Raw genomic sequence first — 17530 nt, forward strand, 5'->3', positions numbered from 1 at the left:
GCTCTTTTGACGGCTGCATCTGGCTCGCAAACAAATTTTAATTATTTTTTTAAAAAAAAATTTTTTTTAAAGAAATTTGTTATACTACACTACACTTGATCTGAGCCATCCTTTGCGCATTGCGCGAAACGGGGATGGTAACCGGTCATACGCTGGTGTTGTGCAGTAATGAGCAGACGTGACTTTGCAGCGTATGTTAACTTTTTTAATGCTCCGACAACACTCCCGCACTTCGCACTAGATATTATCAAATAGCAACCTAGATTTGCTACGTTAGATCCCCCCCAAGTTCCATGCCATTGGCTGCGTGACCCCAGGGTGATCATGTGACAAGTAGTCCATACACTACAAACGGCGACTAGAAAGCCATTTCGCAGTACTTTTAGTGGGAAAGTGGCAAACATATTGTACATGTCGTTGTGTTTATCTATCTATCTATCAATCGCATAGGCAACGCAGATGAGGCAGAGACACTGTTCAAGTAGGGTTGCGTATTTTTCTGTCGAAAATAGCGGCCGATGTGTGCGTGAGATCAGGAAGTAAACTTTTCTCGTTTTCAGTTTCGTTTTCCGCGTTGTCATCTAATTTTAGAAACCCTTTTGAGAAGATGGCAAAACGAAAAAAAAGACGAGGAGTATCGTACTTTTCAGCAGGACATAAGGACATAAATGCGGCACCGTTTTTTTTCTCTCGCTTTGGATGAGTCAACAGACGTAAGCTATTTATCGCAGTTCCGCGTGATTGCAAGGTTTTGATTAGGTTTTGATTATGAAAGGGACAACAAGAGAGGAGGATTTATTCAAGTCCTTCACCGAGTTCGGTAAAGAAAAAAAATCTACCGATGGATAAACTTGTATCGGCGTGCACTGATGGGGCTTCATGCATAAATTTCTCAACGCCAGCAAGTATCAAACAGACTACAAAGCCATCAGCAAAACCATGCAGCACAAGAAACCACATTAATGGTAAGAAATACTCATCATTGATTAGCAGCAGCATAACTATGTTATTAAAAAGAATTCTGACACTTATTGTACTTTAAAGGTGTTGAAATGACACAAAATGCACAAATTACTTGTATTTTTAGTTTTAAACATATTGTCACGGAATTGCATTTAAAAATATGTTGTGTTCATAGCTGTCTCAGCCAAAAAGGTTCCCAACTCGTTATACAGGGTGTTCCAAAATGTTTGACCCCATTCCGTAGGCCGTAGGCATTTCTATCTTGACAGGTTAAGTAATGCCGTTCACTTCAAAAGAAAAGGCATTTTGCGGGTTAGAGTATGCTCGGACTCAGTCACCTAAGACAGTGCAGCGTGCCTTCTTCACAAATTTTGCAAAGAAGGCACCAACAACAAAACAAATTAGGACATAGGCACCAAAAATTTCAAGAAATTTCAGCTTTTAAGTTTGGCATGAGCTCGAATACCGACTCGATGTGTGCAGAGTCACAGGCGGCGCTCATATTGAACATCTATGAAAATCTGTCATAGAACCAACAAATATTTGTAGTTTTCTTTGTAAAGTTCACCAATAAAACTTTTCAACATAAAGTGTATTTAGTTTCATTAAGATCCATCAAATTATTATTATTATTATTATTATTATTATTGCATTGCTCTGTCAGTACTGCAGGAATTGGTGTCCCACTAGGCAACGCTACCAAAGTAACAAGGTTTTATTTAACAAAGGGGAAAAATAAATTGAAGGTCAAAAATTGTGTTGGGAAAAATGTTTTGGAAATGTATTCAATTGAATATCCAGTAAGTTATATTTAAGGATTCGCAAAACATTGTACTCTATAGTGTTTTTATTCCCATTTTACACCAAATCCCAACTAAATTGGAATTGAGGTCATTATCTTGAATATAAACTAGGGGATTTTTGTTCTTCTCACCTGAATATTGTGCGTGGTACCACAAGGGTCCGTGTTGGGGCCCAAATTGTTTATTTTGTATATTAATGATATTTGCAATGTGTCTAAGTTATTGAAATTGGTTCTTTTTGTTCAGGAGAGAATTTAAAGAAGTTACAGGGAGATATTATGAATGAAATGGGTAAATTGAAATTTTGGTTTGATTATAATAAATTATCTTTAAACTTAGTAAAAACAAAAGTCATGTTGTTTGGTAATAATATAAGTCATTCAGAGGCATTTATTTCTATTGAAGGTGTAGACATTGAGAGAGTTTCTGAAATAAAATTTCTTGGAGTCATTATTGACGAGAAAAACAATTGGAAACCACATATTAAGTATTTGAAAAATAAAATATCAAGGAGTATTTCAGTAATATATAAAGCAAAGTTGTTTTTAGATTTTGATTCTCTCTATATTTTGTACTGTTCTTTAGTTCTTCCTTATTTAACTTACTGTGTGGAAGTCTGGGGAAATAATTACAAAAGCTCATTGCAACCTCTAATTATTCATCTAAAAAAAAGAGTAATACGTATGATTCATAAGATAGGATATCTGGACCATAAGCATTCACCTTTTTTTTATTCACAGCTTTTAAATTTTGATGATTTGGTTCATTACCAAACAATACAAATTATGTTCAAGGCAAAAAATAATAAATTGCCTGGTAATATAAAGTGCATTATAATCTAAGAAGGACATTTAATTTCATAAGGATTAGGAACAGAACAACAGTGAGAGGTTTCAGTGTATCATTTTGTGGAGTTAGGATGTGGAATGTTCTGAATGTAGAGTTAAAAGAATATTAAAGTATTTATCAATTTAAGGGAACAATAATTCAGTGTTACATGTGTGAACCTTTGCAATGATGGTTTTTGAAGTTTTTATTTATCTTTTTGTGTTTATTTACTTATTGATTTGTTTTGTGAAATTGATATGCATGTACAGCATGTATAGGTTTGAATTATATGGAGGTGCGCTAACCAACTTTGGAGTCGTTCACACACAAGACAGCACATCTGCTTTGAAGAGTAGAGGAGCAGGCGTCTGCGTATACGTGCGTGGAGGTCCACACAGTTGCAAAGAAAACACTGCCCAGGTGCCTCAGTTTTGGAAAACTGTCGACTCTCGTATTTCAAGTGTGGTGCGGTGTGTTTACTATTTACGCTACTTGCTTCCGCCTCGTGATGATCACGTGACGGGTGAGCGTCATATGCGGAGTTTGACTTTTGGGGCAGGGGGGTGCACAATATGTTGATGACCCCAAAACGCAGTGTCAGCATTAAAATTAACTTTCAAAATTATCTAAAATAATAAGTTGACAATGGGCGTTTTTTGTTTCCCATCATTCTTGAGGGGAATTCTAAATAAGACTGCTTAGGCAATACTTTTCGCCAAGATCGTCATCCATTGAATTTGGTACGCCCGCTGGTGTCGTGCCAATGTAGTTACCCCAGTCAAAATTTGTATCCCCTGGGCGGAGCCATATGGAGGTAGATTTGGGTCTTTATTATTCAATCAAAAAAAAGTTGCTTCAATTAAAAAAACATTTGCTTCAATCAAAATATATATTTTCAACCCCAAAAAAAAGTCGCTTCAATTAAAAAAATGTGTTTGAATGCAGAAATAAATTTGAAACTCAAAAAACTAAATTAAAAAAAAAAAAAAAAAAAAAAAAGCATCTGAAAGCTATTTTTCTTTTATTTTTTGATTGAAGTCAAGTTTTTTTTGTTGTTGTTTTTTCTTTCTTTCTTTCTTATTGAAGCAACTTTTTGATTGAAGGAATGTTGATTTGTGTTTGGGCCACATTTTGGCTAGGACATTTTTCTCTTTATTAATCAATGAAAAAAATAAGTTGCTTAAAAAAGATAGAGATTTTCAAAAAGAATAATCACTTCAATCAAAAAAAAAAAAAAATTTTTTCGATCATAGAAAAAGGTTTTTGAATGCAAAAAAATATTTGAGATTGAAAAATTAGCATTTGAACACTTAATTTTTCATTGAAAAAGTTTTCTTTGATTGAAGCAATCCTTTTTGTGTTTGGGCCATACTATGATTAGGACATTTGTGTCTAACTCAATCAATCCCCCAAAAAGTTGCTTCAATCAAAAAATAAAAATATTTTCAATCAAAGAAAAAAATCATTATTAAAAATATTTTTTCTCATATATATATTTTTTAAATTACATATGCAAGGCAAATGAAAAATAATTTTGACCCATTATAAAATATGTTGTTGTTGGTTTTTTTGTTACAGTTTTATTGCTTTACAACTTTTATATACAGTGGGGCAAATAAGTATTTAGTCAACCACTAATTGTGCAAGTTCTCCCACTTGAAAATATTAGAGAGGCCTGTAATTGTCAACATGGGTAAACCTCAACCATGAGAGACAGAATGTGGAGAAAAGAAGAAAAAAACAGAAAATCACATTGTTTGATTTTTAAAGAATTTATTTGCAAATCATGGTGGAAAATAAGTATTTGGTCAATACGAAAACTTCATCTCAATACTTAGTTATGTACTATTTGTTGGCAATAACGGAGGCCAAATGTTTTTCTGTAACTGTTCACAAGCTTTTCACACACTGTTGCTGGTGTTTTTGCCCATTCCTCCATGCAGATCTCCTCTAGAGCAGTGATGTCTTGGGGCTGTCATTGGGCAACACGGACTTTCAACTCCTTCCTCACCCCATGGCGTCAAAATGATAACAAGAATGGTGAGCAAAAATCCCAGAACCACACGGGGGGACCTAGTGAATGACCTACAGAGAGCTGGGACCACAGTAACAAAGGCTACTATCAGTAACACAATGCGCCGCCAGGGACCCAAATCCTGCACTGACAGACGTGTCCCCCTGCTGAAGAAAGTTCATGCTGCCGTTCGCTAGAGAGCATTTGGATGATCCAGAAGAGGACTGGGAGAATGTGTTATGGCCTGGACGTGGGGTGAGATCTTGCATGGAGCCCCAAATCGAGGGAGATTATCAGTGGTCTTGTATGCCTTCCATTTTCTAATAATTGCTCCCACAGTTGATTTCTTTACACCAAGCGTTTCACCTATTGCAGATTCTGTCTTCCCAGCCTGATGCAGGTCTACAATTTGTCTCTGGTGTCCTTCGACAGCTCTTTGGTCTTGGCCATAGTGGAGTTTGGAGTGTGACTGACTAAATTGTGGACAGGTGTCTTTTATACCGATAATGAGTTAAAACTGGTGCCATTATTACAGGTAACGAGTGGAGCATCGTTAGACTTCGTTAGACCTCGTTAGAAGAAGTTAGACCTCTTTGACAGCCAGAAATGTTGCTTGTTTGTAGGTGACCAAATACTTAATTTCCACTCTAATTTGGAAATAAATTCTTTAAAAATCAAACAATGTGATTTTCTGGTTTTTGTTTTTTCACATTCTGTCCCTCATGGCTGAGGTTTACCTATGTTGACAATTACAGGCCTCTCTAATCTTTTCAAGTAGGAGAACTTGCACAATTGGTGGTTTACTAAATACTTATTTGCCCCACTGTATGTGGATTTATTTCTACAAAAAAAAATTGGGAAATTTGGCCGGTGCGGCTCATAATCAAGTGCACTTTATAGTCCAGAAATTATGGTAACTTCTGATTCATTCATTCATTCATTCATTCATTTGTAAATACCTTATAGTGCAGAAATTATGGTAATTTCTGATTCATTCATTTGTAAATACTTTACATTGCATGAACAAAAATATAGAATAAGAACAGGCAGATCCATAAATTGGCTAAAAAGTTTGTTTCCAGAAATGAAATAACATACTTGACAGTACAATTAGCATACTCAACCGAGATCATTTTTAGGATCACATTTAACTTTGACAGGTAGGATTGTCAACATTTATCAGTATCAGGGCATTGCATACACTATTTCACATGCCGACCCTTGTTAAATTCTAGTACCGTTTAGTACAATTCTCCTGTAGTTAAAAGTAACTTAACTGGGAAAGAGGGTTTCACATACACCAAGCATAGTCCTGTTGCATGACTTGGTTACTATGAAGAAAGATTACTGCTAAACCAATTTAAATAAAGGGTGAATGAGCAAATATATGGGAAGATTGACAGCCATAAAGTTCTAACTTACAGTTGCTTTGCAGCTGTTCCTCCTCTGCTGGCAGCCAATCGTCTGATCCAAAGACGCTCTTTCACCTCAGATGCTTTCCCTCTAGTTAATCATTCTTTAATTTGACCTCAAACATGCTTCTTGATAAACCTCCTTTATGGAACCACCTGCTTCTAGTCAATCAAAGTATTAGCAAGACAACTACCCCAGTAATTCCTTTCCACTGATGTGCCGTGAAATTATCAGGTGTATTGTGGGAAATTACCTATTTTCACTTCATTTGTTTATATGTGTCTGTCACTACTATATGAATATGAGTCTAGAAGGGGAGAACATGTTTTATGAATTTTAAAGAAGACTTGGCAAAAAAAACGAAAAAACTGTAAAGCTGGTTTTAAAAAATGGAATTTATAATTTTGATGTTTGGTTAAATTGGTCATCAAGAAGGATGGTCATTATATATATATATATATATATATATATATATATATATATATATATATATATATATATATATATATATATATATTTATATATATATTTATATATATATAAATTCCCTCCCCCCACCTCCCCTGGTAGGGTGGGCCGCTGTTCATTTCAAGGTCAGGTCCTCTACCAGAGGCCTGGAAGCTTGAGGGTCCTGTGCAGTATCTTTGCTGTTCTTAGGACTGCGCTCTTCTGGACGGAGATGTCTGATGTTTGTCCAGTTATCTGCTGGAGCCACTTCTCCTGTGTGGGGGACACGCCCCCCAGTACTCCAATGACCACAGGCACCACTGTTGCTTTAACCTTGCAGGCTCTCTCCAGCTCTTCCTTCAGCTGTTGGTGTTTTTCTAGTTTCTCGTGTTCCTTCTTCCTTATATTTCCATCATTTGGGGTGGCTACATCGATCACAACGACTGTCCTCTACTTCCTATCCATGATCATGATGTCCGGATGGTTGGCCACGACCATATTATCAGTCTGTATGTCCCACAGGATCTTAGCATTTTCATTTCCCACCACCTTGGGAGGTGTTTCCCATTGTGATCTAGGAGCCTCCAGTCCATACTCTTCAGAGATGTTTCTGTACACGATACCAACTACTTGCTTATGGTGTTCCATGTATTCTATCCCTGCCAGTATCTTACACCCTGCTATTATGTGTTGGACTGTTTCAGGAGCCTCTTTGCACAGCCTGCACCTGGGATCCTGTTTGGTGTGGTACAGTATATATGGGCCTCTATTGCTCTGGTGCTCAAGGCCTGCTACTGTGCTGCCTTGATTAGTGCCTCTGTGCTTTCTTGTCCAGCCTGCTCTAACCATTGGTAGGACTTGTTCAGATCTGCCACTTCAGTTATCTGTCGGTGGTACAGTGGGGCAAATAAGTATATGGTCAACCACTAATTGTACAAGTTCTCCCACTTGAAAATATTAGAGAGGCCTGTAATTGTCGTCATGGGTAAACCTCAACCATGAGAGACAGAATGAGGGGGAAAAAAAACAGAAAATCACATTGCTTGATTTTGAAAGAATTTATTTGCAAATCATGGTGGAAAATAAGTATTTGGTCAATACCAAAAGTTAATCTCAATACTTCGTTATGTACCCTTTGTTGGCAATAACAGAGGCCAAACGTTTTCTGTAACTCTTCACAAGCTTTTCACACACTGTCGCTGGTATTTTGGCCCATTCCTCCATGCAGATCTCTAGAGCAGTGATGTTTTGGTGCTGTCGTTGAGCAACACGGACTTTCAACTCCCTCCACAGATTTTCTATGGGGTTGAGATCTGGAGACTGGCTAGGCCACTCCAGGACCTTGAAATGCTTCTTACGAAGCCACTCCTTTGTTGCCCTGGCTGTGTGTTTGGGATCATTGTCATGCTGAAAGACCCAGCCACATCTCATCTTCAATGCCCTTGCTAATGGAAGGACATTTTCACTCAAAATCTCTCAATACATGGCCCCATTCATTCTTTCCTTTACACAGATCAGCCGTCCTAGTCGCTTTGCAGAAAAACAGCCCCAAAGCATGATGTTTCCACCCCCATGCTTCACAGTGAGTATGGTGTTCTTCAGATGCAATTCAGTACTCTTTCGCCTCCAAACACAAGAACCTGTGTTTCTAACAAAAAGTTCAATTTTGGTTTCATCTGACCATAACACATTCTCCCAGTCCTCTTCAGGATCATCCAAATGCTCTCTAGCGAACCACAGACGGGCCTGGATGTGTACTGGCTTCAGCAGGGGGACATGTATGGCAGTGCAGAATTAGAGTCCCTGGCGGCGCATTGTGTTACTGATAGTAGCCTTTGTTACTGTGGTCCCAGCTCTCTGTAGGTCATTCACTAGGTCTCTCCGTGTGATTCTGGGATTTTTGCTCACCGTTCTTGTTATCATTTTGATGCCACGGGGTAAGATCTTGCATGGAGCCCCAGATCGGGGGAGATTATCAGTGGTCTTGCATGTCATCCATTTTCTAATAATTGCTCCCACAGTTGATATCTTTACACCAAGCGTTTTACCTATTGCAGATTCAGTCTTCCCAGCCTGGTGCAGGTCTCCAATTTTGTCTCTGGTGTCGTTCGACAGCTCTTTGGTCTTGGCCATAGTGGAGTTTGGAGTGTGACTGACTTTGATTGTGGATTGACGACAGGTGCCATTCATACAGGTAACGAGTGGAGCCTCGTTAGACCTCGTTAGAAGAAGTAAGACCTCTTTGACAGCCAGAAATCTTGCTTGTTTGTAGGTGACCAAATACTTATTTTCCACTCTAATTTGGAAATCAATTCTTTAAAAATCAAACAATGTGATTTTCTATCTTTTTTCCACATTCTGTCTCTCATGGTTGAGGTTTCCCCATGTTGACAATTACAGGCCTTTCTAATCTTTTCAAGTAGGAGAACTTGCATAATGGCGTACCGCACGCGCAGGCTATTTTTAGACCGTGACGTCGCATCGTAAAGCGGAAGTAAAGCCGAAGTGGGACATTAAAGACCCGCCCTCGCATAGACTCAACGTAAAAAGTGCTACTTTTCTCCGGTAATCTTTCAAAAACAAACATGCCGATCACGCATTGCTTTTTTGGAACTTGTAGAAACGACTCTAGACATTACGACCATGAAGGATGTTTCCGGAAACCAAAAACTCAGGAGGAAAAAATGTGAAGACCAATCAACTTGCGCGGACTTTAACACCAGCTTGGCGAATCCATTCATGTTTCATGTGCAGTAAACATTATGTTGGGTTGACATGGTCTTTCAGAGGACAAAGAGGTAAGACGTTTCTATATTTTTAACTTCTTTTTTTAGTGTAACGTTGTGCCGTACTGCTTCTGTCTGACAATGAATGACTTCAAAATAATTACAATGGTATCTGACTGCCACTGTTACCATTTCTGTTATATATATATATAAACAACTTTAGTAAGGGGGAAGTGTAAAGAAATTATAGGATTAAGATGTGTTATCAATGAAAAAATTGAAAGTGTTCGTTGGCTGTCACTGAGTAGCATTTGCGACCGCTACACAAAGCTAACTAAATTACCCCCAAGAACGGTAAGAGACGTAGGACAACCAGAGGATATATAAGAAAGACAGGGCTGATGGTAAAGGATAGCTTGTTGAAACCGGAGAATGTCATTGTCAGTCGCGTCGATAAAAAAGCTAAAGCTATGCTTAGGTCGGCTCGTTTTTTTCGTCTTTTTCACCCTTCGACACTAAAGCCATCTCTTTAACTGAACATTTTTATGTTCTTCCACATCTATGCCAGTCAATTTGGCACCAGGCACATCATTTTCGGAGAGAATTGGTAGGTTTAGCGCTGTAAACATCTCCTTCGTACACGATTTCCATTCATTTCCTATTAGGGACAAACGGTGGCTTGTCCCAGCTTAGCAACAGTAGCTAATGCCATGAATATTAATGACCGGAAGTGACGTGTTGCTTGTGGTACGCCATTGGTGGTTGACTAAATACTGATTTGACCGACTGTACATCCCATGCAGAGATTTTTCTTCCCATGATGGTTCCTCCAATTCCTCCTTTTCTGTTTTCCAGTGCCTGAGACATTCACCAAGTGCATTTCTTGGTGCCATCTTTGCGATGTATTCGTGGAGCTTTATACTTTCATCTTGGATAGTGGTCCTGATGGTCAGGCCTCCCTTCTTGCACTTAGTGTATAGCCTCTGGATACTGGATTTGAGGTGGAACCCTCCTTGCATGGTGGGAGGTTATATATATATATCTTTATGTCTCTCTCTCTCTCCCTCTCTCTCTCTCTCTCTCTCTCTCTCTATATATATATATATATATATATATATATATATATATATATATATTTCTGTAAATTATATATATATTCTGTAAAATAATTTTTTGGAATGGAAAGACAAGACACAAGATGGATATATACATTCAACATACGGTACATAAGGACTGTAGTGGGCATTTCACTCTACTGTCGTTTAAATCTGTCTATGCTGTCCTCACTCCGAAGCGTCTACTTTTTCCAAAGCTAGACAGCTAGTGAACGACGCCTTAATAATCAGACTTCTTCCTTTTTCATCTGATTTATTAATAAAATGGCCTCAAACCACTGTCCTCTTTAGACCATAGTGAAACTACAAAAAAAAAGTACACAAGCATTGCATTAGCAACAACGTTAGCTTAGCACGCTATACAGGTTCACTAAATACAAACAAAAAGCGTCTCATACAAAAAATATAACATTTCACTTACTAACATAATATGTACATTCTTTACAACAACCATACTTACGGACAAATCTTGTCCAAGGATCATATAAGCACCACACTACAACGTAGGCGTCAGCACGAGACGTCGTGCAGCCATATTGAACTGGCAAGAAAGCAATAAACCATGTCGCAACGCGACCATAAGAGTTCGCTGTTAGACAGCACAAAAAAACCTTGCTGTAAAACTTACCAAAAGGCAGAATATTGTCTGAGCGGGACATGTGCGTTAATTGCGTCAAATATTTTAACGTGATTAATTAAAAAAATGTATTACCGCGCGTTAACGCAAATATATATATATATATATATATATATATATATATATATATATATATATATATATATATAGATCGTTGTTATATACGATTACTGATATATGTATTAACTTGTTCAGTGCATTCAGGGCTGGCTGTAATTGACGGCGATAGGCTAGCAATAGACACCCATTTGCTATTGGACCTCCCAGTCAAAATGGGTTGGACATCTATCACCGTCAATGGCAGCCAGTGAATTAATTATAGTGACATTTGGAAATCACTGATTTATTCGGTTTTATAGTCACAAGAATAAAGGCGCTCTCACGCTTATGAGCAGTTCACTCAAATGATCACGCGATGGCAGCAACGGCTTTTCTACTAAATATTCATACTTCAAAGGAAATGTTCTGTTCAATGAACAAACGAGCCTCTGGAGCAATTTTTCACCTGTATTGCTTAGTACAGCAATACAATATGACTTAAAATTAGCCAGGCGAAGTTTATGATGTAAATTCCGAACGACTGAATCGATAAATGTTTTGAAACTAGCCCAGGTGTCACCGGAGCCGTGAAGAATGTTTGGAGATTTTCACACCGCTCGTAGCTTCAATGAGAAGCTGAGTGCACACCTGCTTCCCTACTCTGTGATTTTTTGGTGAAGCACCCGATGTTTACCTAAGTATAACCAGTTATTTGCAATAACTGTTGATACCTGTACTTAGTTTGGGCCAGAAATCCATACATTTGGGATATGGAAACGGAACACGTTTAACGATGCGTTCATGCATTGCTGAATGAAACACGTAATGCATTGTGAAATGATAGAATGTGCTGGTTCTCCTAATTTCACCTTGCCTGTCATCCATCCTTTCATTTCTTCTAAGGAGTGGATGACTGTTTTGTCACTAGGTTCCTCCTCCACGCCCCCAACTCTCCCGCTTTTGTACATCTTGCATACAAGAAAAGCAATACCATTCTACCTTAAACTTTGCGCAAAGTTTAGCCTCAAGAACGCCGATCCATCGGTTTTTGCAACTATTGTGATAGATCGTGCGACTGGATGTCGCCTGTTGTTTTTCCCACGCAGCCATGAGGAGTCCGTTACACGTTAGTTGGTCTGATTTGTTACTGCTGCTTCTGCTGCTGTTGCTTGCGACTCTGACGTTTGCGCAGTATGGTGAGTGGATTTCGAATCCTTTATTATCTTACGCTCTTTCCATTTTCATAACCCGTGATGTGTGGAGGGTCACACTTGGAGAATAACAAAAAAAAAAAAAAATCCCCATTGAACTGAAGTGAATTGCAATCTGTTTCAGCCATCAGATTTTTCGTCTTTTTATTTATTTGTTTGTATTAGGTAAAATTGCACTGAATTGTAAAATCGAAGTATAAAAAACATACTGTAAATCGGAATGAAAGATCATCTGATTGACAGTTTACAACACTGCAAGTGTCAGTATTTTCTCCATATCCATGCTCCTTGGAAGTACCCACCACCCAAAAATAATGCAAAAAATAATGTATTAAAAAAACAATTTGAAAATGACAACTCATTTTGTCAAAAAATACAGAATAATTGAAGATAGTTTGAAACTTTAACACGGCAGCATTCTTGAGTTTGTTTTTTTTTTATATTTTCAACTCTGCTCTAGGGGTGTGACAAAATATCGAAATGGTGATATATCGTGATACTTTGTATCCCAAAAGTTTATCGATATGCTCCTGCAAGAATTGAGATATCATTTTAAAAAGGTGTCAGTGTCTTTAAAAAAAAAAAAAAAAAAAAAAAAAAAAAGAAAGGAACCAACAAGTTGCTACCAAAATCTTCCACCATAATAGTGTCTCAGTTAACTCTAAAGGCTCAAACACACCAGCAACGTGAACGTCGCGTCAACGATCCCGCCGCGATAACGCAGTGAAACGCGGCTGTTCAAGTCAATCAGCCAATGCACACCAGTCGCAGTGCGGCCGCGTGTTGGATGCATCCCTGAAGCGCTCAACGCGTCGCGCCCGAAAAGAACAGCAGAGTTTGTTATTTGACGCAAGACGCGGCCCCCCTGCATCAATACTACTAGGTAGGATCGGGCAGGCCGGAAGTCACTCGTGTAATAATACGGTGGATCCGGTCGATTTTCAAAATAATATGCAATCGTAACGTACTATATAAATAAAATAAATTGAAATGAGCTAAAACACCGGTAATTAATACGAATAATACACAAATCCTGCTACACGTGTGGAGTCCCTCAAGGGTCAATTCTTGGACCACTCTTATTTAACATCTATATGCTTCCGTTAGCTCAGATAATGGAACAGTATGACATCTCCTATCACGCCTATGCAGATGACACACAACTGTACATTTCTGTGTCCCCACATGATTATAGTCCCTTAGTCTCCCTGAGTAAATGCATTCATCAAATCAATGAATGGATGTGCCAGAATTTTCTCCAGTTAAATGTGGAGAAGACAGAGGTGATCATTTTTGGGCCAAAAAAGGAAAGGTCAAAGATAAGCAGCCAACTTAGCACAATGTCACTTACAGCTACAAATCAAGTCAGAAACCTTGGCGTAATTATTGACTCAGACCTCAAATTTGATAGCCATCTAAAGTCCGTCACTAAATCCGCTTATTACCACCTAAAAAATATAACCAGAATTAAAGGGCTTCTGACTCAACAAGACATGGAAAAACTTATGCATGCATTCATTTTCAGCAGATTGGACTACTGCAACGGTATATTTACAGGTCTTGATAAAAAATCAGTCAGGAAGCTGCAGCTAGTACAGAATGCTGCAGCCAGAGTCCTCACAAATACAAGGAAGCTGGACCACATTACACCGGTTTTGAAATCGCTACACTGGCTTCCAGTGAGTCAAAGGATAGACTATAAAGTACTACTGCTCGTCTACAAAACACTTAATGGCCTTGGACCAAAATACTTGCTTGACTTGTTAGATTCCTATGAGACATCTAGACCCCTAAGGTCGTCTGGAACGGGTCTTCTGCATGTTCCAAGAACAAGAACCAAGCAGGGTGAGGCAGCATTTAGTTATTATGCTCCTCACCTCTGGAACAAGTTACCCGAACGTCTGAAGTATGCTCAAACTGTTAGCTCCTTTAAATCAGGGCTAAAAACGCTTTTGTTTGGCACTGCATATCCATAACTGTCTATATATTTCAACCTACCTGCCTTCTATTCCTCTTGTGCTTATCTCCATTGCTGATTTCAATGATTATTAGTAGTAGTTGTTTTTGCTTTATTTTTATTTTTGTTTTGTTTTTATTTATTTATTTTTATTCTGTGATTAAATGCGATCTTTTGTCTTGGTTTTTACGTTGTGTTGATTTAAATGTGATTTTTATGGTCTTCATGTGATGTAAAGCACTTTGAATTGCCTTGTGTTGAATTGTGCTATATAAATAAATTTGCCTTGCCTTGCCTTACACAATTAAATTTATTAATTTCTGCGTGGTGCTTTAACTTGAGAAAAAACATCAATAAAGCTTAGAAGAATGTTCATAAGAAAAAAAATGATTGAGGCATTTAATTTGTAAAATACATGTTAAAATCTTTGTCATTGGGATTGCTTTTTGCTTTAGCACATGACTTCTCTTTTCTTCTTTCATTCAAAAAGAAAGCTGGCCAATACGCGGGGTCTGAAAGGCAAAGTGTTGTTGTTTTATTACCTTTAAATACCCGCTATTCTCGCGCAATCTTGCAATCCTCGCGTGAACCGTTCGAGCCGCTCCACGGATGCGCTGCTCGTGAAACGCGTCCTATGGAAATTGACGCCGAGCGTCACTGGTGCGTTATCGCGGTGGGATCGTTGACGCGACGTTGACGTTTCTAGTGTGTTTGAGCCTTTAGGCTTCCTTGATGACTTACCAATCCATTTAGACTGGGAACGTTCATTCATTCGAAACCAGAGCATTCACAGTCTTTCTGTCAGATTTTCAGGGCATTTATAGATCACTTGCTGTTCATTTTAGGGCATTTCGAGGTCATTTCCTGTTGAGTTTGAGTCACTGCCTATTCATTTGGGTGATTTCCAGTTCACTTCCTGTTCTGTAACACAAAATGAACAGGAAGTGACCCATAAAATACCCCAAAATCATCAGGAAGTAACTTAAAATCAACAGGTAAATGACCTAAAATGGCCCAAAATTACCTCATTGCCTGGCATTGGCTGGTACTGACGGCCATAGACGTTCAATCCGTTTGAAGTGGGAGGGATGGCAGCGAATTAACTAATGTTCATTCGCTGCCACCCTCCCAGTTCAAATGGTTTGGGCGCCTACTAGTGATAAACTGATTCCAATTCACAGCAGAAGCTTGTTTTTCTGTTTATTTGTTGTTTTTAGAATATCCTTGAATGATTTCCTGACCAACGTATCAATAATCGTTGTATCGCCGTATCGTCAGATCATCGTTATCGTGAGCTTTGTATCGCAAACCGTATCGTATCGTGAGGTGCAAGAGGTTCCCACTCCTACTCTGCTCTGTTGTTTCTTGATATTTTCAACTCTGCTCTGTTGTTTCTCATCACAAAACAGCACAAGTCCCATGGCCGTCTTGCTCACATCCTTTCCCCCTGTGACACATCAAAGCGTGCAGCCGTAAAATAAAGTTTAATGTCAACCATCGTAAAGTAAAGAGCTCTAAAGTGGATATTTCTCAAGCGTCTTAAACCGTGTTAAGTGTTCCTGGTTGGTGTCTGAGCACTGAGTGATGGCCCCTCTGGGGGGAGAAATTAAAACCACAGTTGTGCTAAGGGCACGCTCCCAGATAATAATCTTGTGTTCTAAGTAACTGGAGGAGCACATCTGGGCAGCAGGGCCCCCCAAACTCGTACTCCCTGCCCTCCTTTACTCCACAGGGGCCGGCAAAGCAGCCCGCGTGCCCCTGGGACTTTGTAAACTCATTAAGCCCCCAATTGAAGCAGTTTAGCCGGGAGCCAAAGTCTCAACCATTGTCTCTCATCTGACATGTCTGTTTGGACGACCTTTAACCTCCCAGCAAGTCAGCAGTGAGGCAAATATCAGCTTTTGAGCAGCTGTTTAGTTTAACAATAAAAAACACAGTCATGCCCCCCCAAATTTCATGTTTGTTTTGCTCCAGCAAGGATGGTAACAAGTTTTTCACAAAGGAGGTGAAAGAACATCCTGTTCTCTTCATTTAGAGTATGATGTCAACTTGCTTCTGACCTGAGCAGGTGGTGTGAGACAGGAGTGAAATGGTCTGGAAAGTCACAGCTATAGTATCTAATCTACTTTTTTCCCTCATAATGTTCTGGTTAAATCCCATAGAAAGTTTTCGAATTTATAAAATTACCAGATCTTTGTAACTCTATCGAGAAGTGTGGCTAATTTGCACAAAATAAGTGGCCGCACAATGAGATTCTCTGTCCGTGACTTAGCAGCTGGACTGGGCAAAGATTTGGCTCTCAAGTCACAGGCAAACTTTGGAGTCTGAAATAAATTGCCTTAGACAAATGGAAATCAGAGCTGCATTTAGTTTTTGTTGAGCAAACAGATTAGCCAACACGAATACCCTCCTCGGACAGTCCCCACAAAATGGGCTAGTTTTAGAAAGAGAAATGAGGACTCAACAGTCAGTAAGGAAGTAACTTTATTCAAGGCTACATTGTCCTTGGTTCCCAACAAGGTAAGCTTCAAGACAGGATTGGAAAAAACCTACAAGAGTCTTAGGAAAAAGTCTCATGTCAGACCCTGAGTACTCTATTCCCAATTTGTTAGATTTGATTAATAGTTTTAGAGCAGTATCTGGGTATACCATCAACTGGCAGAAGAGTGACCTGATGACCCTTACAACAGATTTAGATCCTGTATTTTCAGCTTCGATTCAGTTTAAAATCTCAGATACTGTCAAATACTTGGGTATCAGAGTTACAAAAAATCCAAATTCTCTATTTAAACAAAATTTTACAGAAAGACTAAATATCCTAAAGGAGAACATAGAAAAGTCGAGAACGCTACCTTTATCAATTATTGGCAGGATAAATACTATTAAGATGGTCTCCCTACCAAGATTTCTTTACTTGTTTCAGAACATTCCTGTGTATATCCCCAAAAATTATTTTAAGTTGATTGACTCTGTTATTTTGCCTTTCATTTGGGGGTATAAGGGACATAGAATTGCAAAACAATACCTCCAACAAGCCAAGGAATGTGGAGGTCTCGGCCTACCATGTTTCATGCACTATTATTGGGCCGCCAATGTAATAGTCATGGTGTATTGGCAAATTAATCCTGACGTGGTGCCGTTGGAGAATGTTCCGTCTTGGTTGACAATAGAACATAGTTTAGTCCCAAAAACATCTCTCCAGGCAATTCTTTTTTCCTCGCCTAGACCATTGTCATCTCAGAGAGGAGAACATTTTATCATGCTGCACGCCCAGAAAATCTGGTTGCAGATTCGAAAATTTTGCAATCTCCCTAGCACAGCTATAAATGTGCCAATGTGGCATAATCATGCTTTCGCTCCCTCATTTACTGATCCGG

The 17530-nt window shown here is 38.8% G+C and overlaps 2 protein-coding genes across 7 annotated transcripts in view; one reads left to right on the forward strand and one right to left on the reverse strand.

Annotated features, from left to right (window-relative positions):
- Positions 1 to 6202, reverse strand: part of kynu (kynureninase) — a 36559-nt gene extending 30357 nt beyond the window's left edge. For both annotated transcript variants that reach the window (XM_057857493.1, XM_057857502.1), the window contains exon 1: positions 6031 to 6202. The gene's annotated coding sequence lies outside the window, so the exon portion shown is untranslated. The remainder of the gene's footprint in view (positions 1 to 6030) is intronic.
- Positions 6203 to 9123: 2921 nt separating this feature from the next.
- The window catches only part of si:ch211-246m6.5 (von Willebrand factor D and EGF domain-containing protein), a 44023-nt gene continuing 35616 nt past the window's right edge, over positions 9124 to 17530 (forward strand). For 4 of the 5 annotated variants that reach the window (XR_009062570.1, XM_057830122.1, XM_057830124.1 and 1 more), the window contains exon 1: positions 11941 to 12181. Coding sequence is in view for 4 of the 5 variants with exons in the window: in XM_057830122.1 (XP_057686105.1) it covers positions 12094 to 12181 (88 nt within the window). In the remaining variant the exon portion in view is untranslated. Of the gene's footprint in view, positions 9267 to 11940; positions 12182 to 17530 lie in introns of those variants that run through there. The other variant, XM_057830123.1, reaches the window with a different exon arrangement.

Source organism: Corythoichthys intestinalis, chromosome 2, assembly GCF_030265065.1.
Source record: "Corythoichthys intestinalis isolate RoL2023-P3 chromosome 2, ASM3026506v1, whole genome shotgun sequence".
In the NCBI taxonomy this organism is placed as follows: domain Eukaryota; kingdom Metazoa; phylum Chordata; class Actinopteri; order Syngnathiformes; family Syngnathidae; genus Corythoichthys; species Corythoichthys intestinalis.